The sequence below is a fragment of the Odocoileus virginianus genome, chromosome 1 (genome assembly GCF_023699985.2).
Source record: "Odocoileus virginianus isolate 20LAN1187 ecotype Illinois chromosome 1, Ovbor_1.2, whole genome shotgun sequence".
NCBI lineage: Eukaryota > Metazoa > Chordata > Mammalia > Artiodactyla > Cervidae > Odocoileus > Odocoileus virginianus.
Window position 1 is genome coordinate 24,035,227 of NC_069674.1, and position 25,290 is coordinate 24,060,516.

Here is a 25,290-nt window from a genome sequence, read left to right on the forward strand (position 1 = left end):
TGTCCACCTCTTTGCGACCCCATGGACTGCAGCATGCCAGGCTTCCCTGTCCTTCACCATCTCCCGGAGCTTGCTCAAACTCATGTCCATTGAGTCTGTGATGACATCCAACCACCTCATGTTCATTGAATCCCTGATGACATCCAACCAATTTAACTGGTCACTTCTTTCCAAATATAAAGCCTACCATTACCTCTACCTGAGAAGACAGGTCTTCTGTTGTACACTTGGAGGCCTGGACTGTGCCAGCTGGCTCCCACCCTTGACTGGTAGGCAGGCCTTTTTACTAGTCCTAGAGTCCAAGTTGCTCAGGCAAAGGCCATCCATTAACAGCAGCACACAATATTCTTGGTTATGTAAGTGTCTCCTACTGCAGGGCTTCCATACCCTGTGTAAGATTTTATTAAGATCTGGCTTCTAAGAGCAGAGTAATCTTCAGTGTAAGTTGGCGGCAATAAAAGAAACTTGGTCTGACAGACACTGGTGCTGCCATGAGTTCAAGTGCTGAGCAAAGCGTGCTTGTGATAGCTGTCACTACATATTGGCCTGGGTTTCTCAGCTCTGTTCAGTCCTGCTATTTATTAATACTTGTACCATTACTACACTGTTTTAATTATGACAGCTCTGAAGTATCTTAAGGCTAAAGATACATGAGAACTGAATGCAACACATGATCAGGGATTTTATTTTACTATAAAGGACATTTTTGGAAGAACTAGCAAAATCCAAAATGAGGTCTGTAAATCTGATAATAGTGTTAATTCAGCCCATTATTTATAGTGTTAATTTCTCAATTTTAATACCTGTTCTGCAACTACACAAGAGAGTATCTGTGTTCCAGGAACAGACACCAAAATATTTAGGGGTAAAGGAGCATTGAGTCTGCAGCTTAATCTCAAATGATTCAAACAGAAAAACAGTATGTATATGCATATGTATTATAGATAGAGAGGGGAGAAAGGGGAGAAGAAAAAGAAAAGAGGGAGCAGGATAAAGCAAGTATGATCAAATGTTAACATCTGCGGGATCCTGGTAAAGAATACAGGAAAATTTTATCATTTTTGTAACTGCTCTGTAAGTCTGAAATTATGTAAAAATAAAAGCTCAATTTTAAGGAAGTCTCCTGAAGATTTTGAGATGACCCATAAAGGAATATAATCTCTAGCCATTTATCCTCATCTTTTTGTATCATCAGTATGCTTTCAGTTTTCTTATTTTTTATTCCTAAGTAAAATTTTCTGTACAACTATTAATAGACATCTTTTACTTTTTAATTCAGTTCAGTTGCTCAGTCATGTCTGACTCTTTGCAACCCCAAGAACTGCAGCACGCCAGGCTTCTCTGTCCATCACCAACTCCGGGAGGTTGATCAAACTCATGTCCATTGAGTCGGTGATACCATCCAACCATTTCATCCTCTGCCGTCCCCTTCTCCTGCTTCAATCTTGCCCAGCATCAGGGTCTTTTCCAATGAGTTCTTCGCATCAGGTGGCCAAAGTATTAGAGCTTCAGCTTCAGCATCAGTCCTTCCAACGAGTATTCAGGACTGATTGCCTTTAGGATTGACTGGTTTGATTTTTTAATTCGTTGTTAATATATGGTCTGTAGCCCACCAGGCTCCTGTCCATGGGATTTCCCAGGCAAGAATACTGGAGTGGGTTGCAATTTCCTTCTCCAGGGGATCTTCCCAACCCAGGGATGGAACCCAGGTCTCCCATATTGCAGGCGGATTCTTTACCATCTGAGTCACCAGGAAAGCACTCAGGCAATTGTTAATATACAGGAAAGTAATTCATCTTTAAAGTTTAAATTTTATCTAATTTTCTAAATTCTAGTATTAGCTATCATTAGTTAATTATCTTGAATTTTATAGTAATCATCCTGTTATTAATGGCAATTTGCAGCTCTTTCTAACATACCTACCTTTTTCCCCCCTCCATCTTTTATTGTATTGGCTGAAACCTTCAGAACAAGGTTGAATGATGGAGATGACAATGGGCATTTCTGTCTCAGTTTTCACTTTTTCAGTGAGGATATTGGTAATGTTTCACCATTATATATGAAATTTGCAATTGGTTTCTTATAGATAGTCCATCAGTAAAACAAACTTACTTTTATTCCTGGATGTCTACATTTCTTAATCAGGAATGAGTATGATTTAAAAGTCTTTATTAAAATGTATATACAGAAAAGGGCAGATATCGTAAGAGTATAGTTTGATGGATTTTAATAAAATGAACACATTGAGTATCAAATTCTATTAAATGTTTTTTGATAACAGAAAAATCAAATTGTTTCTTTTAACCTTTTAAAGTACTACATTCCACAGATAAACCCAATTTGATCTTGATTTTCTTTATATTACCCCTGCCATCTTATATACATATATATATATACACAGTTCTTAAGAACTTGTCATGCTTTCTTATTGTTTCATTTTCCCACTTACCTAATCTTACTGAAATAATCAAGGTTTCTTTTTTTCCTCAGGAGATGTACATACTATTACCCCCTAATATTCTTTTAAAACCCATAAATTTGTATTTCTCTAACAATACTAAGAATAAACGAGGCCTGGAAAGAAACTTGGCTATTAACAGTGGTTACTTCTGGGAAGGGGAATAAGGTGAGAAATAAAGATGTGAAATGGCATCTTGCTTTTTTAATTTAAGTTCTCTTATTGTGAAATATGACATGTATAGACATGTCATAAGACATGTCAAATATAAGACATACATAATTATAAATGTATAGTTTAACAAATTTATCAGAAAGGTAACATGGAACCATCATCTAGGTCCAAAAATAGAATATTGCCAGCACACAGATGCCCCCCTTACCTGCCCCTTTTGATTACAACTCTCTCCATCCCATTGGCTTCACTTTTAGAGAAAACCTATTTCCTAATATTTTATAGCAATCATAAAACTTGCTTTAACAGCTTGATTAACCTAAGTACGCATCTCTAAACAGTCCTGTTTATTTTGGCCTAGTTTTAAAGTGTATTTGTATAGAATAATATAGTATGTTTTCTTTCTGGGATCTTTCATTCACTACTGTGTTTCTGAGATTCATCCATGTTGTTGGGCTTAGAGGTGGTCTGTTCATTTCTACTGCCAAATAGTGTCTGTCTTTGTATGAATACATACCACAATTTACCCAGTCTATGTTGTGTGGACAAATGGACATTTGGGTTGTTCAAATCAGCGGTTCTTAATGTTGTATAAACACTTTTGTATGTATTTTCAGGTGTATAGAGACCTATATTTGTTGGCTATAAAAGTAGAAATGGAGTTTCTGAAATCATAAGCTACAAAAATCTTTACTAGATAAGGCCTGTTTACAAATTATTTAGTATTAATGTCTTCAGTCCTTTTAATTTAGCAATTCTTGTAGACCTAGCTCACCGTGGTTTTAATATGCATTTATCTCATGACTAATGAGGTGGAGCACCTTTTCTTGTTTACTGGCCAACTGGATTAATCCTTTTGAGAAGTGCGTGCTCAAGTCTTTTATACATTCTTGTACTGAGATGTCTTTTTCTGATTGATTTGTAAAAATTTGTTTTATATGCTTGAGATAAGGGCATTCATTTTTCACCCTATATATTTCCATATTATTTTAATTTTAATAAGCATATACTGTACCTATAAATTCTAAAACAATAAATTTTAAGATCTTTAGCAGTTGTACTTTCTCCCTAGTTTATTTAAATCATCTGAAATGTTAGAGAATATTTCATATATATATATACACACATACATACATATACATATGTATTTTTTATTATTATTCTGTTTAGAAATCTTTTGTTATCAATTATACCAGGCTTCACAGTCCCTGTATTACAATGGAACTCTAAAAGTTTTACTGTGTTTTTCACACATCACCACTTCTTGTGTCCAAATCTTCCTCTTTCTTGGATTTGTTTTCCATTTTACTGGGAATACCTCTTCAAGTAATTTTCTCAAAAAAGGTGGTTCACCTACTTTCAGAGTCCTTATTTATTTTGACCCCTATTTAAACATTCAAATATTAGTGAGGCTGCATACAGTTCTGTGTTCAAAATACTTTTCCCTCAGAACGCTGAAGGCACTTATTTTCTAGAAAACTATGTTGCATCCAAAACCAGTCTGATTCTTAGCCTTGAGTCTTCCTATGTAGCCTGTTTTTCATCTTTGGAATCATAACTAGTTCAGTGATGTACGGACAGATGCTTTTTGCTTTTACATTTCTCAAGCTTGTTCCCTGGTGGGCTCTTTACACTTGAAAACTCAGTCTTTCTTCAGCACAGGGAAATATTCCTTATTTCTTTCTATTTTCTCTTTCACTGTCTTTCCATATGTACCTCTATAAAATGGATACTGGATCACCTAGATCTACCCTAATAGCATAATTTTCCTCATGTACTTTCTCTTTTTGTCCTGTTGCTTTATGGTCAATAAATTTCCTCTACTTTAATTTTGTAAAAATTGGTCTTAAGTCTGTGTGCTATTTGAGTCGGACACAACTGAGCGACTTCACTTTCACTTTTCACTTTCATGCACTGGAGAAGGAAATGGCAACCCACTCCAGTGTTCTTGCCTGGAGAATCCCAGGGACGGGGAAGCCTGGTGGGCTGCCGTCTATGGGGCTGCACAGAGTCGGACACGACTGAAGCGACTTCGCAGCAGCAGCAGCTGTGTACTGTTTTAACTAACTGCATTTTATTTCAGCAATCAAATTTCAATTGGAACTAATTCTTTAACCACTCCTTTTTTCCTGCACAGCAGTTATCTTTTTATTTGTAAACCCAATTTTCTCTTGACTCTGAGGGAACCTGCTGTGATCAGAACTTCCTCAAGTTCCATTCTGCTTCCTCAGTATCTCTATTTCCATAGTCAGCTGTTTCATTTATTCAGCTTATTAACCTTTTTTCAAGCTTTGTTCTTGTTGTCCAGTCGCTCAGTAGTGTCTGACTCTGCGACCCAACTGAGCATCCCAGGTTCAGCAGCACTCCAGGTTCCTCTGCCCTCTACTATCTCCCAGAGTTTGCTCAAATTCATGTCCATTGAGTCGGTGATGCTATCTACCCATCACATCCTCTGCCACCCCCTTCTCCTTTTGCCTTCTACATCTTTCTCAGCATCAGGGTCTTTTCCAATGAGTCTGCTCTTCAAGATAACAGGTTTCCTCCACAGTTGTATTACTCTGTCTCCAAACCTCCAAATGGGAGATATGTTTGACTGTGGGTCTCTGCAGGTATGTGGTATACTCACAGACAGGTTTCTCTTTAGAAGTGGAGGAAAAAACCCAGTTTTTCCAAAATAAGGAAGGCTGTATTTTGATGATACAGTCATTTAACACACCTCAGTCTTCAGTGGACCTCACTTTCTTCTTCTCCCCACATTCCATCCACCTCATCCAATCTGTTGTGGAAATCCATTACCTAAAGCTCTGCTTTGCGTTCACACTCTTTCCAATCCCAGGTCCACTGTCTGCTCAGTCCTCCCTCCAACAAAACCCCTACTCTGCTGAAGAACTGTCCTCAGAGCAAAAGCCACTGCTCTTCGCTGCTGGCTCAGTGGTAAAGAACCTGCCTGCCAATGCAGGAGAGCAGGATTGATCCCAGGGCGGAGAAGGTCCCCTGGAAAAGAAAATGGCAACCCACTCCAGTATTTTTTTCCTGGGAAATCCCATGGACAGAAGAACCTGGCAGGCTACAGTCCATGGGGTGGCAACGAGTTGGATATGGCTAAACAACAATAACAAAGCCACTGCCAGGGAGGAAGAGAAGAAGTAGAGGAAATAGCAGTTTTGAAGGCAGTCTCTTAATTATTTGCCCTGATGTTCCATTTTCCCCCAACCTTCTCCTTCCTCCTACACTTGCTGATTCTAGGCTCTGAGTTTCAGGAAAGAAGTTCCATTAAGAAATTCTCTTTCAGCATGCAGCAGGAGTACCTACTTGGGGTTGCATTTTATTCTGTTCTGGTTTCTCAATCATTGTAACTCCAACTGTTTTCTATTACCCTGAAATTCCACCAATTTTCTGGTATTATAACAATAGCAAGAATGACAGCAGCTAACATTAAGTCAATACTGGCTGAACGTAAAAGCTCTTGAGTGCTTTGCACATGTTACCTCTCTTGATACTCACAGCAGCCCTAGGAAGCTGGCATCATTATCATCATCTTAATTTTGCAGATGAGGAAATTGAGGTTAAAAAAAAAAAAAAGAATAAGCAACTTGCCCAAAGTCACATAGTTGGTAAATGCCAGAGCCTGGATTCAGACATGGGTAACCTGGCTTCAAAGCCTCCCTTTACTGTTTTTCAACACAATTACGATTCATTCTTTTTTGTATGTCTGTTTTATTATTTTCAGTAATATAGTATGGGAGAGGAAATGGGTATAATCGGACCATCATTTTGCAATGAAAACACACTGTCTTCACTACACTGATATTGTTTTCACACTACTTTTTACAGGGGCAGAAAATATCTTTTAGAAAAGATACAGGATCTAGTGAAGGAAACTAGTGACAGAAAATGAGTACCATGAAACTGTTTAATCAGAATCAAAAGAGGTAACGTGTAGGAGTCCCAAAATGAGAGGTTTAAAAGTGGCAATTTCAAGAGTATAGATAACTTAAAAAAAAAAAAAAAAAACTAAGGGAACACTAAACTGCATTTTCATATTCTCAGCAACTCATTAGTTTGCTGTCACTATCACCAGAAGGAAGTAAAAAATGTACTAAAATTTTAGTCCCATCCTATTCTCTTGACAGCAGCCTTACAAGTAACAAGTTCAACTCAAATACATAGGATACACCTACCACATGCACTGTGCTACAAACTGGAGACAAAGAAATGAAAGGCACTGTTCCACTGTCCCTGCCCTTACAGAGCTTACAGTCTATGGCAGGCACAAAACAAGTAAACAAGTGACTATAATTCAGTGTGATAAGTACTATGATATAGGCAGGTACACAGAGGGTGCAATCAAAACAAAGAGGCAGGCTTCCAAAAAGGTTTCCCTAGAAATAACTCTTAGACTGAGTGTCCAAGGATATGCTATTATTGGTTTGGTAAGTTTAAACTGAATTTATTATCTTTTCCCTCAATCTGCCCTTCCATCCATCTAATACAACACCTGGTAAAGAGAAAATGGTCCACACAGAAAGCTGAAGCTTTCTTGACTTTTCCCTCCTCCTCTTCAAGTGGTAATCAAGTCTCATCTAATTCCACTTCGTTACATTTTAAACCAATTACCTACTTTCTAGTCCTACTATATGTAACTACCTTAGTTGTAGTCTCCATCATTTCTCACCTTGATAACTCTAACAGCCTTGTAACTGGTCTTCCACTGAATCTCTCTGCTAGTTAAATAAACTGATCCTAAAAACTCCCCGGGGACGGTGCCCAACTTGATCTGGGCCCTCTCCAGCTTCTATCTGCACTCTCTCCCACTCCGCTGAACTTCCTACTGTTCCTCTGAAAGACCACACTCTGTTCTGCCTAACTGCCTTTACTCAAGCTGCTTGGTCCCCAACCCTGCCCTGTTAACACCTACTCAGACTACACAGTGTATCTCTTCTGAAAAGTCGTCCTGATGACTTCCCTTCCTCTGTCCTTCCCACATGCTGAGTCAGGTACCTCTTCTTGTGCTCCCACACCATACTACCTCATCAGGACATTTACCACAAAGAATTACACATTCAAATTATTCTGTAATTATTTCTTTACCTGATTCTCTAGTATCTAAATTAGTGAGCTAGCATAGAGCCTGTTACCCAGGAGGCAGTCAAAAAATACTGAAAGAATGAAAGCATGAATGAACGAACAAGGTTAGTTAAGTCTGTAAAATCTGATGACATAACAGAAGGAGATAATGGAGAGGACAGAACGTTGGAGTAATACCCATCTTTAGTGAGAAGGAAGAAAGAAGCTAGTACAGGAAACAGAATGAACAATCAAAAAGAGGTTGGAAGAAAACATCTCAGACTGTACATCAAAGTATAACCCAAAAGGAGAGAAAAATTTAAGAAGGTGCAGGTGGTCAACAGGTCAAACACTACAAACAGGTCAAAAGTGAGAACTAAGACAAGGCCACTGCGTTAGGGGTGGTCACTGGGGATCTTGATGTTGCTAATGCTGAGTTTAGTCCCACCTCCCTCTTCTCAGCACAGTCAAAGTCCTTCTTCCTCAGCCATTTTTTGAGGCAATTTAGGGCTTACAAAAATAATGAAAGGTATGAAACTTACCTGTACTAATCTTTTTCCATGATTAAAACATTGGAAAACAGAGAATATACGAAAGAAAATAAAATCCCACCAACCAGACAAAATGTTATTTCACTATTTCCTTTTTTTTATGTTTATAATTGTACAAAATTGATATCATATTGAATTTTATATCCTAATTACACAATTGCTTAATTATACTTAAATTTAGTCAGCCCAAGTTAGCTTTCTCATTATAAATCAATAAGCATTTTAATCTTTTAAACAGGAAAAAGAAAAATTATGTTATAGAATTATATGTACTGCTTGGCCACGTGTTCACAATGGGTTTTTTTTTTTTTTTTTTGGTCACATAACACTAAAATTACCTCTTAGTTTCTATTAATAAAATTATTTTTGCTAGAAGGTAGCACAGCAGGAATTCCCTGGTGGTCCAGTGGTTATGACTAGGTGCCTTCACTTCCATGGCCCAGGTTCAATCCCTAATTGGGGAACTAAAACCCCACAAGCCGTGCAGTGCAGCCAAAAAATAAAAGAAAAAGCAAATTCTTAAAAAAGGTAGCATAGCACCCTCTGTATCTCATCTTGACCTATTTAGCTTGTATTTGTTCATGATCTGGAGGGGCTGCTAAAAATAGACTAGGCCCTAGACACAGAGACATCTTTAGCTGCTGAAGGCCTTTTTCCTAGACTTTTTTTTAAATAGTCTCCTCAGTCAAAATTAGATAAACTGGCTTTTAAATAGGGTCTAAATTATAATATTAAGAATGCTTGTCTGACAATTTGTTATATCTAGAACAAGAGTGTGAACCAGAATTTTCAACCCTTTTCTGAGATTTAATTTTTTTCAGTAGGAGTATGTTTTATTGAAACAAACAAACAAACAAAAAAAAAACAACAGAAAGAATGAAACCTAAAAGTAAGGTTACTAGGTCAAAGGATGTGAACATTTTTAAGGCTTTTGATACATACTGCCAAATTAAATCCAGAAAGGCGGTGTTAAATTTATACTTCCTTCAATATATGAGCTTGGATTTCCCCATACCATTGCAACACTGAGTACTCTTATTTTTAGTCTTTGCTGATCTAATAGGCAAAAAAATCTTATTATTTCAGTTATGTTTATAACAATAGTGAAAATAAACATCTGTTCATATTTATTGAGCTTTTTATTATTTTTTAATTAATTGATTATTCATGTTCTTTTGCCTATTTTTCCAATGGGTATTTGTTTTTAAACTTTTGATTTGTAAGAGCTCTTTATATATTCATGATACTAACCATTTGTTACAAATATTTGCCCCTTTATCTTTTTATTAATGGTTTCTAACATACAAATTTATAGTCATATAAATTTTATTTCTTCCTTAAAATCATATTTAGAAAAGCATTTCCCATACCCTTATTTTATAAATTATTCAAAGTTCTTTTTAATATATTTACAGGGGAATAATACTGGTATCAGTGAGATGATTTATTTTTACCATCTAATACATATGAAGTGATTCTAACTTCCTGAAACTTATAATTACAGTTCCAACAGTGCTCAATATGAAATACAGGTTTAAAATTAAAATTATAGACTTTCCTTAATTCAATTTTAGCTGTTCAGACAATTTTTAACAACCAGAGTTTTGAGTTTAGAAAATTCAAAGCTCCCTTTAACCCATACGAAGCACAGATCTCTTGCTAGTTATCACCCACCTCTCAAAAACCTGTTAGGGATCCTTATGATGGGACAGGACTGAATGAAGCGCCTCCTAACTGGGTCCCATCGTATTTTCTTCTTACCTGTTACCACAATTATCAGCAATAAGTCAGACACATACAACACATGGCAAATAATACATAGCAACTGTAGTTATAAAGACAGAAAAACAGGAAACAAAACAATACTTGAATACAGAAAGAAACGATGTAAAGTAGCATTTAACCCTGTTTTGGAAGTCAAAACAAAATCAAATTAATATATAAGCAGTGATGAAGGTTTTCAATTCATCCCCAAAACAATATGAACAATTATGTGCACCATTTTCCAAAATTCTGGTTCAATAGAACATGCATTCAATAATCACCAATGCCATCTTGTGGCAAAAATTGACCAGGAGCTTTATAAACAGATCAGAAACGATGACATTTTTAAAAATGAGTGAATGTTAAAAAGGGAGCTCTTACTAAAACTAATCTGATATAACGTAGGCTCCTGTTCTCTTCTGGGTTTGGTAATTCTTTTGTCAGTTTTATGGTTAACAGGATAAAGCAATGGGCATCATCCTTTAAATATGAAATAAGCTGATCTCACTAAATTAAAATTTTATGATAGCAAACAAATAAAACAAACATTTAACATTTGACAATTCCACTGTGGGGGGAGAAAAATAAGGAAATTTTTCTGCCTTCACAGGAAGCAAATTAACTGCACATTAATCCCAATTAAAACTTATTTTCTTATAGAAGAAAAATGCAAAGTGTTAATGGGATAATTTTGTCTCTTCTCAAAGTTTTGATAGCTCCCAAAGACAGCTCTTGTAGGCAATAAAAACAATTAACATTGGTATTGAATTTAAAGTTTACAAAGAGCTTCTATACATGTTATCTCATTTGATCCTCACAATAAGCCTGTATGGACTGAACAGTCATTTCATTAAGCACCTGCTCTGCTGTGAGCCCCAGGCCAGGCTCCACAGTAGCCAGAGGAGGATATGACTCCTAGCCCCAAGAACTCATGGTCTTCTGAGGAAGGCAGATGCCTAAACAAATAATTACATTTCAGTGAGGTAACTGCTATAACAGGGGCAATAAAAACACTTCAAGGAAGATATTATCATCTTAATTTATAAGTAAGGAAGCTAAAAAAAAAAATTAAGTGACTTAATGCCAAAGCCAGGAGTCAAGTCTGGGCAGTCTGAGTCATGATACATGCCTTCTTTCTACTACATCACACTTAACCTGTCTCAAATTCCTTAGAAAGCATATAGCTTTTTATTTTGGCAAATGGAAATATCTTAGATGTAGCACTTGTATGTACAGATACACAAATTCTGTGTAATGAAATGGCATTACCTGTACATGTATACTTAATATTGTGGAGAAGATAGACATGTGGGCAAAGGGAAGAATTATTTATTTTGCAAACAGTTTATCTGTTAATCCTCTAAGTCTTTTAAATCAGTAGTTCCCAAATGTTGGCCTATAGGCCACTGCTGGGCTAAGGTACAGATTTACCAATACAACACAAAATAATAAAAATATGGACAAGGCAGTAAGTTTTTTAAATACTAAAATGTTCCATTTGAAAGTCTATCCCTTTTTCAGAAATTAGAAACTTTTGTTATTAAATATTCTTTTGTGAGATGAAGGTGATAGAAAATGGTAGCTGGTTTTGTTTTTTAATATTCTTTCTTGGAAAAATAGAAATTCTGCAAGCCTGTGTGTATCCCCAAATAGATACATATTTTTTAATTTATAGATTTATGGCATCCAAAGATTGGAAAACCACAGCTTTATTTTTTTGTTGTTTTTTTTTTAGAACCACAGCTTTAAATCAATACAATACTTGTCGATCACTCATAAGTCCAACACTGTAAACCACACTATCAAAGGATACATAGGATGCATAAGAAACTCCCCTTGCCCTCAAGGAGCTTATATTCTAATTAGGGAGACAAGACAAACACATAAAACAATTAGCAATACAAGACAAAATATAACAAGTGATTAGCTTAAAATTTGACATCTTTATGTATCAAAAGCATTGAAATGTACATACCCTTTGACCCAGCTATTCCACTTCTAGGAATTTATTCCTAAAGAAACAATCATGCATGCATGGAAAGATGTATGGACAAAGGTACTACGGTATTATTTATAATGGTAAAAAATCTGAAACACTTTCAGAGTCCAACCATAGGAAGATGGTTAAGTAAGTATGCTAAGTAAACATACTTAAATATATTCACATTCTACGCACCAGTAAAAGTACATAAAAGAGTACTTGCTAATATTCATATTCACAATATATTGCAAATGAAAGGTACAGGTACAAAATAGCAGTAGCGTATTATACCATATCAACAAAGAAAAAAGTGTATATAGTCATGAAAAATTCAGGCAGGATAGACATCAGATTTTAATTGTGGTTATCTTTGGGTAGTTATTAAGAGCAATTTTGTTTTCTTTTCTTAGTGCTCTCTCTTAATTTCCAAGCTTTCTCACTGAGTAGGTATTACTTTTGGACTGGAAGAAAAATAATACCACATTACTAATTTTTTTGAAGCTATGATAAGAAAATACTATAAAGAAATATCAAAGTGTTAACAGTGGTTATGATTCAGGTTGAGGATTATCACTCCTTTTATATTATCCCAAAGTTCTAAGACATACATTATTTTATAATGGAAAAATATAAAACAAATTTAGATAACAGTGAGGGAGTAACACTGAAAATTACTGAACCAAAGTTGTAATCAAAAATTCTTTTTGATGTTTTTTCAGAGCTTTGTCATACATCTTTGGCCTGCTTCTCTGTCAGCAACCAACATAAGTCCGTCAAAGGCATAGGCTAATATTGACTCTACAGAGGGTTATTCAGGCGAAGTAGGCACTAACTTCAGAACCCTTGTTTTCTTCGTTTAGCCAAAGAGCAGATAAAAAGAGAAACCAGCAACATACCAAATATATCTTTGCAATTTCAAGTAAACATATTCCTGAAGTTTTGTTCATTGAAACTTTAATTTTTATATATTTGAGTGTCAATCTTCATTTGTGATTGCTTCTACTCTTCAAAACAAAAACCATAATTTTCTAATCATTTCATCAAGATTTTACTTTTGGCTAGCTTTTAAGTTTTTCCTCTTTATTTATTTCACTATAAATATGATGTAGTCCTCAATAATCAAGATGGTAGGCTGAGCACACTGCAAGCAACTCCCGTCTCCCCAAAACCTCACAAATAACGCAAAAGCCATTTTTAAAAATATATAATAAAAAAAGAGCAAGAAATAGTCTTAGTCAATCACTGAAAAATGAAAAGCTGATAGAATCAGCTTAAAGGAGGTTTACCACAGTCCTACACACCCAGAGTAGAAGGCTATTGCAAGTGACCTGAACAGCCCTCCGAGATAACTAAATAAGCCCAGAGGTGAAAGCAGGAAGAACCTAAATAATTTACAGAATTTTAGCATAACAGGTTAGCTAACCGTTCCAGATAAGAACAATGGCATCAAACTAGAAAGGTGTCACTCCCCAGGTAGGAACAATGAGTATATAAACACTTAGATCAAAAAGACAGGACAGAGTTCTGGGTGGATATTAAATCACAGGAAAAAGAGGGGACAGACACTAGATAAGACTGGCAATTGGTACATTCTACCTCACTGTATATTCCATCTCTACCCACAGTCAGTGAAGACTTGCTGCAGTAAACAGATGTAATATTCACAGGAAGGCTAACAAGGACTCTCAAATAAAGATGAGTGAGCACAAAACCAAGACCCAAACATGAAAAAGTTATTAATGTGACAAAAAGAACTCACCCAAAGAAAGAGCTAACAAATTAAATAGAGTAAGACCTTAGATTAGCTACAGTTGCTATCCTGAGATATACCAGACAGTAATACATTTAAAAAGAAATAAACTGGAACTTTAGAAATTAAATTTTGATCATTTAACTAACAAAAAACTAATTAAGAATGGGAAAAAAGAACAAGTTAAACTACTAGTTTAAAAGATGGAGCCAATACTCTGGTTTCTCTTCAGATCGTATAAATCTTTCGCCTTTTAAAAGATGGAGCCAAAGAAATTCACCTGAATACAGTACAGAAGGAAAAAGAAGTGGGAAGCATTTTAATAAGTTAAGATATAAAAGGGAATTGAGCAATTATTATAAAAATTCCACCTGCTTTTTTTGCAGAAACAGACAAGCTAATATGAAACTTCATATGAAACACAAGGAACTCAGAAAACCAAAACAATCTTGAAAAAGAACTGAACTGGAAGACTTATACTTCCTGGAGTCAAAGCTTACTGCAAAGACATAGTATTCAAAACTGTAGTACTGGCATAAGGATAGACATGTGTATTAATGGGACAGAACTGAAGAGTCTACAAGTAAATCCATACACCTCTGGTCAACTGACTTTTAACAAAGGTGACAAGAATACTCAATGAGAAAAGCATAATCTTTTCAACAAATGGTCCTGGGACAACTAAATATACTTTTAAACTAGAATTCTGTATCAACTTAAACTCTCAGTCAGCTGTGAGAATGAAATTGAGACATTCTTAAAATTTTATTATTATTATTTTTTGGCTGCACTGCATGGCTCGTGGGATCTTAGTTCCCCAACCAGGGATCAAACCCATGACACATGCAGAGGAAACATGGAGGTTTAACCACTGGACCACCAGGGAAGTCCCTCCCAAGACATTTTTGAGTGTACAAAGACACAAAATTTTTGCTTCTCTCAAGAGTTCTGGTGAAAGAATTACTCAAAGATATATATCTAGAATTTTCTAAAAAATTCAATAATCATCATCAAAGTAAAAGAAAAGAGTAAGCAGAGAATTGCTGACTTCCTAAATATAAGTGTTTTAGTAAAACAAAAGCTTGCTAACATTCAAAAGTGTACTCTCAGGTGATACTGACAGAAATAATTGTAAAGGTAAAAAGCAGGGTTGGGAGAAGGGTAAGTTCATGAACGGGTTAAAAAAAAAAAGATGCAGAGGGTGACTAATATAGATATTGATGGAAAATATAAATTTAAGTATCATGTAAAGACTTTAATATGGCTTCACTCCAAACATTTAAGGCAGACACAAATGCTTACAAAGAATAGAGAATCTCATTTATGAGACTAGTAGAACCCACATATCAAAGTCTGACAAAGGTATTAAAAATCATTACAGGTCAACATCCTTTGAAACACAGGCACAAAAATTCTAAACAAAATATTATCAAATCAAAATTACATAAAAAGGGTAACACATCATGACTAAGTGAAATTTGTCCCCAAAATGTGAGACTGATAAAAAATTCAAAAATAAGTATAATTCACCACAAAAACAGAATAAAGAGGAAAAACTATACAATCATCTTAATAAATGGAGAAAAAGCACTTGATAAAATTCCACACCAAGCAAAGTGGGAGGAAAAAAACAACTTGTGCTTACACAAAAACCTGTCCACAGATGTTCACAGAAAGTTCATTAGCAACAGCCAAAGCTTGAACAACTTTTCAATCAATCAGAATGGGGAGACAAACGGCGGTTCTGTCTGTACCGTGGCAGACGACTCAGTACCAATAAACTCACTACCGATGGGGCAACGACCTGCATGGCTCTCAAGGGAACTATGCTGAATAAAAAAGCCGGTGTCAAAGGGTTACATGGAAAAGAAAAAAAGGCTACATGATTCCACTTGTATAACGTAACTGAAATGATCAAACTATATAGAGATGGAAGACAGACTAGTGGGTGCCAGAGGTTCGCTGGGGGAGGTGGCTGTGCCTATACATGAGGGGCCCTTGTAAATGGATCTGTGCCGTATCTTGACTAGGTGGCCATGAAAATCTACACATGACAAAATTACACAACACTCAAAACACATGTATAGACACACACATGAATTAGTGCATGTAAAACTAATGAAATCTGAGTAAAGTAAGTTGATGGCATCAAGGTCAATTTCCTGGTTGTGTTACTATGGGACAGCAACAAGATATTATCATCTGGGAAACTGGATGAAGGATATATGGATCTCTCTGAATTATTCCTTACAACTGCATGCAAATTTATAATATCTCAAGGTAAAAAGTATGAAAAACAAAATAAAAACCAGAATGAAGAAGAAAAACCCAACTATGTTGATATGGAGCAGACTGCATTCAAAATGACATATCAGAAACAAGAATGAATATTTTAACAATCAGAACTATTGACAGAGAACTCGATCTAAGAATTCTAGTTTAGATGATATGGTCCTACTACTTTATACAATTCAATATTTATAATGAATTTCAAATGAGAAACAAATTAATACTGTATTCAGAATCACTGCACGGTTGTGCAGACTGCTGACTGCATGAGAACTCCATGCCAAGTGGCTAAATGGGAGCTAAAATTCAGCCTGCACTCCACTCCTAATGTACTCACAGAACTACGTCTACCTGTGCCATGGCACACTTTGGGCCGACAGTGACCAACTTGTTAAGTAAACTGCTTCCTTTTAAACATAAGAGAAATGACATTTACTGAGTATACACTCTATTCCCAGCATGCATATACATTCATTTTTAAACGTCTGCCTTTGCCTTTCAAAATAAGATCTGAACCTGTATCAATTCTGCTGTGCTGCCTGGGTAGAGTATTCCTTAGGAGGCTTTGGTTCTGCCTCAAATCCTTTTTGAAACAAAGCAGTGTATAAATCAATACAAACCAAAATATGAGTTACAGTGCTAAACTGTACTGTGTTCTGGTTTAGTCACGCATTATGTATATGTATATATGTTTGTATGTGTGTATGTGAAAACTGTATTCCTTAATAAAAATACTCTTCCAAGAACTCATTTAATCCTTATCACAACTGAGAGATAGATAAAAATTATGATCCCAAATTTACAGATGAGGAAATTAAGACACAGAGAGATTAAGTAATTTGCCCAAGGTCACTTAGCTAAGTAAGTAAGTAAAAACTCCAGGATTCAAACCCATGCAGTCAATAATGCTCATAACCAGAATTCAATTTGGCACCTGAAAAAAGTATGTATAAAAGAGGCACTTGAATAAATACTTGTTAAATGAATGAATGAATATTGAGGGAGTAATTCTCAACCAAAAGTACACTCTCCCAACTCCCTAAAGAAGTTGCTCTCCTCTCCCAAGATTCTCCATTATACAATCATCCCTCAATATCAACTGGGGATTGGTTCCAGGGCCCCCTACAAATACCAAAATCCAAGGATGTTCAACTCCCTTATTCTATAAAATGGTTAAGGCTTAAGTAGGCATACAACCTACTCATACATCTTCCTGTATACTTCAAATCCTCTCTAGATTGATAATACCTAATACAATGTAAATGCTAGGTAAGTAGTTGTAAATACAATGTAAATTATCTGTAAATAGTTGCTGGAGTGCAGCAGATTCAGTGTTTGCTATTTGGGACTTTCTATTTTCCCCAAATATTTTTGATCTGAGGTTGGCTGAGTCCATGGGATGTGGAACTCGTGGATAGAGAAAGCTAACTGTATCATTATACTGCCACTTAATTATTAAGAATAAAACCATAGTAAGTCATTCCTAACTACTGGAATAACTGTTAATACTTCCCATCTCTTAGGTTTTTAGGAGTCAAAAATTGTGACGAACAACTGTGCTGGCAACTTGAAGACCACTCTGATTTCTTTTAGAGGCTTTCAAGTAGAGTGTGAGCAGCTGTTGACTACTTACTGGTTTCTATTGCACTTCCCAAATACATGCAAAGGAAATGTATCTTTACAGAACTAACAATATTGAAGCAAAAGCAGCTATTTGCCCCCCAGACATCAGATGTTATATCTTCTGTTTTTTAACCACACTCCTTATTTATTTTAAATATTCCATTTTCACATGTATCTGCTTATAAGCCAACTCTATAAATAAGTGGTAAATGAACTAAAATCACCGGTTCTCGCCTTTTTGTTGCCGCCATTTCCACTGGTCATTAAAACATACTCATTACCTTGCATGCTTCATTTCTGTTTTCTTTCACTTTAGTCTCTCTGCTCTCCTGACATCACTCCTCTGACATGTGTAGCAAAAGGTAGGCCTGTCATAGATTTCTTTTATTCTTTAAGAATAAAGTAATCACAGCACACTGAGAGACATCTTCAAATCTTAAGCTATTCTTTGTCATTTCAGTTTATATTATTAGTTTTTCAAGTACTACTTTACTGGAAAAAAAAGGTGGGCTTGTTGGGTGAGTAGTTTTGTCTTCGGAGGAGGGAGGGAGCACAGGAGGAGCTGTAACTAAACTGTTCCAAAAGGTAGCCGTGAAACCAGTGTTCATAAATGATACTATCCTTCCTTAGAAATAGTAAAAATGAAAGAGGCTAAAATTTTTACAGATTAAAAATTAATCAAAAAGTACTGTAATTCATAAACTTGTGTTAGATTGAAATATTATATCTGGATCTAACAAACAAAAATTCTAGGAACACTTCTAATTTAAAATGACATCATCGCAGGCTGCCAAGACTTTGAAATAAAGTTTTAAATAAAAACCCCACCCTTTTGGACCAGTTTAATCTTTTGACAGGAAGGATATAACTATAAGCACATCACAAACTATATGTATACTAGACAGTCTCCAAAGTTCTAAAAATTCTACCATTTTCAACAGAATCAGAAAGGCTTTAATCTTAGAACTTACCCAGTGCAATGGTTCCTGAGATGCTGGACTAGATGGCTCACTGCAAGCTTATTAAAAAATATAAAAACAAAAAGCAGATTACCAGGTCCATTCCAGTAGGTCTGGTACATTAACTCTGGTAGGGAACTGGGTTCCACTGAGACTAATAAAAATTATGGCTCTCTTCCCAGAAAAATGCATATATATGTTCACAATTTTACATATGATATAATCCTCTGAAGACTATCCACAGACTCGTGAATTTATAGACCCCAAGTTAAAAAATTAAAAAGAATTTAGACCCAGAAAGTTAAAATTGTTTTCAAAGGGTAGTTAAATGAAGAAGGAATGGATTTATTCCATATTCTACCAGAAGATACAACTGAAAAGACTTTAGACCCAGAATATTATAACTGTCTTCAAAGAGTAGTATTCTACCAGAAAACACAACTGGGAGAAACTCAAAGTTGCAGCTGAATTTAAGGCAAATCTTTGTAACAATTAGAGACAATAAATAATCTGACAGCTCTCTCTGCAAACAGGCAACCCAATAAATGAAGAAATCAAAATAAGCAGATCTCTTTAAACAGAGATTAAAAAAAAAAATTAAGAGCTATTGTGGAAAGGATATCTACACTGGGTAAAAGATAAAGCAAGATGACTTCCAAGGTCTTTTTCAATTTTAATGTTTTATGATTCTAAGAAGTTTTAGAGGAGGGGAAAAGGGGAGAATCAAAAGTAATTTTAAAACTTTTTTTACCTCTTATAGGTTGTTTTCTGTGTTTAAGATTTAAAAAAGAGTCTGCATTTGTGCTCTAAGTTATCTGTCATAGATGTATAGAACAGACTTCGGGACTCTATGGGAGAAGGCGAGGGTGGGATGATCTGAGAGAACAGCATCAAAACATGTATATTATCAGTGTGAAACAGACTGCCAGCCCAGGTTGGATGCATGAGACAAGTGCTCGGGGCTGGTGCACTGGGATGACCCAGAGGGATGGGATGGGAAGGGAGGTGGGAGGGGGGTTCAGGATGGGGAACACATGTAAATCCATGGCTGATTCATGTCAATGTATGGCAAAAACCACTACAATACTGTATAGTAATTAGCCTCCAACTAATAAAAATAAATGAAAAATAAATTAATAAATTTATAAGTCTATTAAAAAAATAAGTTATCTGTGTCAATGTGGCTTTTTTTAACTGAAGTATAGTTGATTTACAATGTCGTGTTGATGTGTGCCTGTCTAGAAATGTAAACTATAGCAAAAGAATCTGTATTAAACATAGCAAATATTTTTCTACAACCCTAAAAAATAATCTGATCAGTTTCTTTGCTAACAACTACATATCTGAATCCTAATTATACTGAAATGAAAATTTACAGTAATAATTCACCCAAGAGCTAGACTACACTGTTTGGTCTTTACTTGCTCCTGGATTTCTTGTACTCTGTAACTTGAATTTCCAGAGAATAACTTCTTTCCCCAAAAACATCCCTGAGAGAGAGAGAGAAAAAAAAAGACTATGTACTCTATGAGTATAGATGTAAGGAGACTAAATATGAAAAACAGATTTCTAAATCAATACATTTTGACAAAGCCTGCTGATCTAAAATTTTGCAACCTCCCTCCTTTAAGGAACACTGAAGATGGGTAGATCCTTAGAGACACAGAGTCCATGCTATTTCTGCAAGTGAAACTGAGGAACTCCTAAGGAGACGGAAATTCAAAAATTCCAACAGTCAAACAACTGTATCCAGAAATGCCATTTATATTTTTTCTATTCATTGTTTCTTGATTAAAACTAGAAAAGTGATGAGTTTTGAAAGTGAAGACACAACTGTTTTATATGAATTAACTTTGCTTTCTCTCAAGTCACCATTTTCTATTGGTAAATGCAGTGTTTTCCAAGAAAAGATTTAGACTCAACCAATGGCAATGAGAGCTTGTGGTGGACTAAATTTGGGCAAAAGCAACAAAATATTCATTAAATAATTAATTTTTAATATTGGATTTTAAAAAAAACTCTTAAAATTTGATATTTAGAAACTATCCTGAAAAATTGATAATAATCCTGTTAGATAATAAGCAGAGAGCCAATATCTTAAATGCAAAACTAAAAAAAAATGCCAGATATGAATATGGCCACACATGATTTCTAGTAAAATATTTTCATGAAGCATTATATTCAGAAATAGCTATTCTTTACTTAGAAACAAAAATTACAAAAAGTAACATTTCACAAGAACACTTGCGCTAAAGTATTCTTTCTAAAAATGCACAGATAAATTTTGGACTTAAAATCAAAACTGAATAGAAAAGATTTTGTTACAGCTTTGAAAAGTTATTTTTCTTCCTGAATGCTTTCCTCACTGTTTTCCTTTGTATATGCATAGTATTTAAAGCTAAAGACATTACCTCTTTCTAAGGTACCCAATTCACATTCAGTTCAGTTCAGTCACTCAGTCGTATACAACTCTTTGCGACCCCACGGACTGCAGCACACCAGGCTTCCTGTCCATCACCAATTCTTGGAGCTTGCTCAAACTCATGTCCACTGAGTTGGTGATGCCATCCAACCATCTGATCCTCTGTCATTCCCTTCTCCTCCTGCCTTCAGTCGTCCCCAGCCTCAGGGTCTTCTCCAAAGAGTTAGTTCTTTGCATTAGGTGGCCAAAGTATTGGAGTTTCAGCTTCAGCATCAGTCCTTCCAATGAATATTCAGGACTGATATCCTTTAGGATGGACTGGTTTGATCTCCGTGCAGTTCAAGGGACTCCCAAGAGTCTTCTCCAACACAATTCAAAAGCATCAATTCATCAGTGCTTAGCTTTCTTTATAGTCCAACTCTCACATCCATACATGACTACTGGAGAAACCAGAGCTTTGACTAGACAGACAGCAAAGTAATGTCTCTGCTTTTTAATATGCTGTCTAGGTTGGTCATAGCTGTTCTTCCAAGGAGCAAGCGTCTTTTAATTTCATGGCTGCAGTCACAATCTGCAGTGATTTTGGAGCCCAAAAAAGTAAGTCTGTCACTGTTTCCATTGTTTCCCCAACTATTTGCTATGAAGTGATGGGACCGGATGCCATGAAATTCATTTTCTGAATGTTGAGTTTTAAGCCAGCTTTTTCACTCTTCTCTTTCACTTGAATTAGAGGCTCTTTAGTTCTTCTTCACTTTCTGCCATAGGGTGGTGTCATCTGCGCATATCTGAGGTTATTGATAATTCTCCCAGCAATTTTGATTCCAGCTTGTGCTTCATCCAGCCCGGTATTTCGCATGATGTATTCTGCATAGAAGTTAAATAAGCAGGGTGACAATATACAGCCTTGACGTACTCCTTTCCCGATTTGGAACCAGTCTGTTGTTCTATGTCCAGTTCTAACTGCTGCTTCTTGACCTGCATACAGATTTCTCAGGAGGCAAGTCAGGTGGTCTGGTTATTCCCATCTCCTGAAGAATTTTCCACAGTTTGTTGTGATCCACACAGTCAAAGGCTTTGGAAGTAGTCAATAAAGCAGATGTTTTTCTGGAACTCTCTTGGTTTTTCGATGATCCAATGGATGTTAGCAATTTGATCTCTGGTGTCCCTGCCTTTCTAAATCCAGCTTGAACATCTGCAAGTTCATGGTTTACATACTGTTGAAGCCTGGCTTGGAGAATTTGGGCATTACTTTCCTAGCATGTAAGATGAGTGCAGCTGTATGTAGTTTGAACATTCTTTGGCACTGCCTTTCTTTGGGATTGGAACGAAAACTGATCTTTTCCAGTCCTATGGCCACTGCTGAGTTTTCCAAATATGCTGGTATATTGATGCAGCACTTTCACAGCAGCATCTTTCAGGATTTGAAATAGCTCAACTGGAATTCCATCACCTCCACTAGCTTTGTTCGTAGTGAAGCTTCCCAAGGCCCACTTGACTTCACATTCCAGGATGTCTGGCTCTAGGTGGGTGACCACACCATCATGGTTATCTGGGTCATGAAGATCTTTTTTGTATAGTTTTCTGTGTATTCTTGCCACCTCTTCTTAATATCTTCTGCTTCTGTGAGGTCCATATCATTTCTGTCCTTTACTGTGCCCATCTTTGCATGAAATTGTTCCCTTGGTATCTCTAATTTTCTTGAAGAGATCTCTAGTCTTTCCCATTCTATTGTTTTCCTCTATTTCTTTGCATTGATCACTGAGGAAGGCTTTCTTATCTCTCTTTGCTATTCTTTGGAACTCTAGTATATCTTTCCTTTTCTCCTTTGCTTTTAGCTTCTCTTCTTTTCACAGCTATTTGTAAGGCCTCCTCAGACAACCATTTTGCCTTTTTGCATTTCTTTTCTTGGGGATGGTCTTGATCACGCCTCCTGTACAATGCCATTAACCTCTGTTCATAGTTCTTCAGGCACTCTGTCTATCAGAGCTAATCTCTTGAGTCTATTTGTCACTTGCACTGTATAATCATAAGGGATTTGATTTAGGTCATACCTGGATGGTCTAATGGTTTTGCCTACTTTCTTCAATTTAAGTCTGAATTTCGCAATAAGGAGTTCATGATCTGAACAACAGTCAGGTCCCAGTCTTGTTTTTGCTGACTGTATAGAGCTTCTCCATCATTGGCTGCAAAGAACATAATCAATCTGATTTCGGTATTGACCATCTGGTGATGTCCATGTGTAGAGTCTTTTCTTGTGGTGTTGGAAGAGGGTGTCAGCTATGACCAGTGCGTTCTCTTGGCAAAACTCCATTAGCCTTCACCCTGCTTCATTTTGTACTCCAAGGCCAAATTTGCCTGTTATTCCTGGTATCTCTTGACTTCCTACTTTTGCATTCCATTCTCCTATGATGAAAACAACATCTTTTTTGGGTGTTAGTTCTAGAAGGTCTTGTAGGTCTTCATAGAACTGTTCAACTTGAGCTTCTTCAGCACTCCTGGTTGGGGCATAGACTTGGATTACTGTGATATTGAATGGTTTGCCTTGTAAATGAACAGAGATCATGCTGTCATTTTTGAGATTGTACCCAAGTACTGCATTTTGGACTTTTGTTGACTATTCCATTTCTTCTAAGGATTCTTGCCCACAATAGTAGATATAAAGGTCATCTGAGTCAAATTCATCCATTCCAGTCCATTTTAGTTCACTGATTCCTAAAATGTCGATGTTTACTCTTGCCATCTCCTGTTTGACCACTTCCAATTTACCCTGATTCCAGGTTCGTATGCAATATTATTCTTTCCAGCATCGGACTTTACTTCCATCACCAGTCACGTCCATAACTGGGCGTTGTTTTTGCTTTAGCTCCATCTCTTCATTCTTTCTGGAGTTATTTCTCCATTTTTCTCCAGTAGCATATTGGGCACCTAACCAACCTAGGGAGCTCATCTTTCAGTGTCATATTTTTTGCCTTTTCATACTGTTCATGGGGTTCTCAAGGCAAGAATACTGAAGTGGTTTGCCATTCCCTTCTTCAGTGGACCACATTTTGTCAGAACTCTCCACCATGACCCGTCTGTCTTGGGTGGCCCTACAGAGCATGGCTCATTGTTTCATTGAGTTAGACAAGGCTGTGGTCCATGTGAACAGTTCAATTAGTTTTCTGATTGTGGTTTTCATTCTGTCTGCCCTCTGATGGATAAGGATAAGAAGCTTATGGAAGCTTCCTGTTGGAAGAGACTGATTGTGGGGGAAAGTGGGTCTTGTTCTGATGGGTGGGTCCATTCTCAGTAAATGTTTAATCCAATTTTCTGTTGATGGGCAGGGCTGTGTTCCCTAAATGTTGTTTGACCTGAGACAAAACTATGGTGGAGATAATGAAGATAATGGTGACCTCCTTCAAAAGGTCCCATGCATGCACTGCCACACTCAACCCTGCAGCAGGCCTCCAATGCTGCAGCAGGCCACCGCAGATCCACGTGTCCACTGGAGACTCCTGGACACTTACAGGGAAGTCTGGGTCAATCTCTTGTGGGGTCACTACTTTCTCCTGGGTCCTGGTGCACACAAGGTTCTGTTTGTGCCCTCCAAGAGTCTGTTTCCCCAGTCCTCTGCAAGTTCTGGTGGCTCCATGGTGGGGTTAATGGCAACCTCATCCAAGAGGGCTTATGCCACACCCAGGTCTGCTGCACCCAGAGCCCCTGCCCCTGTGGCAGGCCACTGTAGACCCATACCTCCATAGGAGACACTCAAACACTCACAGGCAGGTCTGGCTCAGTCTCTGTGGGGTCTCCTGTGTGCACCAGGTTTTGTTAGAGCCCTCTGAAAGTCTCTGGTGGGTTTGGTTCTAAACACAGTTTCACCCCTCCTACCGTCTTGCTGGGGCTTCTCCTTTTCCCTTTTCAATTCACATTAGAAAATTCAATTTCTGCATCAAGTTTGTGTACTTCCATGTGTTTGAAGGAATTTATTTTATGTGACACCAAGATGTTTGCAGCTAAGCTTTGGTTTGATCAATTACACATCTGATTCAAATTAACTGGGTTGATAGTTTGCTGATGAAACCATATGGCAAGGGACACTGAGTAAAAAGGGAAACAACTTTTCTAAAAAAGCACCATTCAACTCCATATTTACCTCATCTTTTTTTTTTTTTTTGGCTTAATTACTTCTAATTTCATTGTCTAGTCTTTAGACAACTCAATGATCACACCTTAGATAAAGCTTGGAGCAAACTGACAGTATAGCACATAT

General features: G+C 36.6%; 1 protein-coding gene across 1 annotated transcript in view; it reads right to left on the reverse strand.

Annotated features, from left to right (window-relative positions):
- Positions 1-25,290, reverse strand: part of KLHDC10 (kelch domain containing 10) — a 61,437-nt gene that overhangs the window by 19,349 nt on the left and 16,798 nt on the right. Inside the window, 1 exon segment of the mRNA XM_020905613.2 lies at positions 9,925-10,011. Coding sequence (XP_020761272.2) covers positions 9,925-10,011 — 87 coding nt within the window.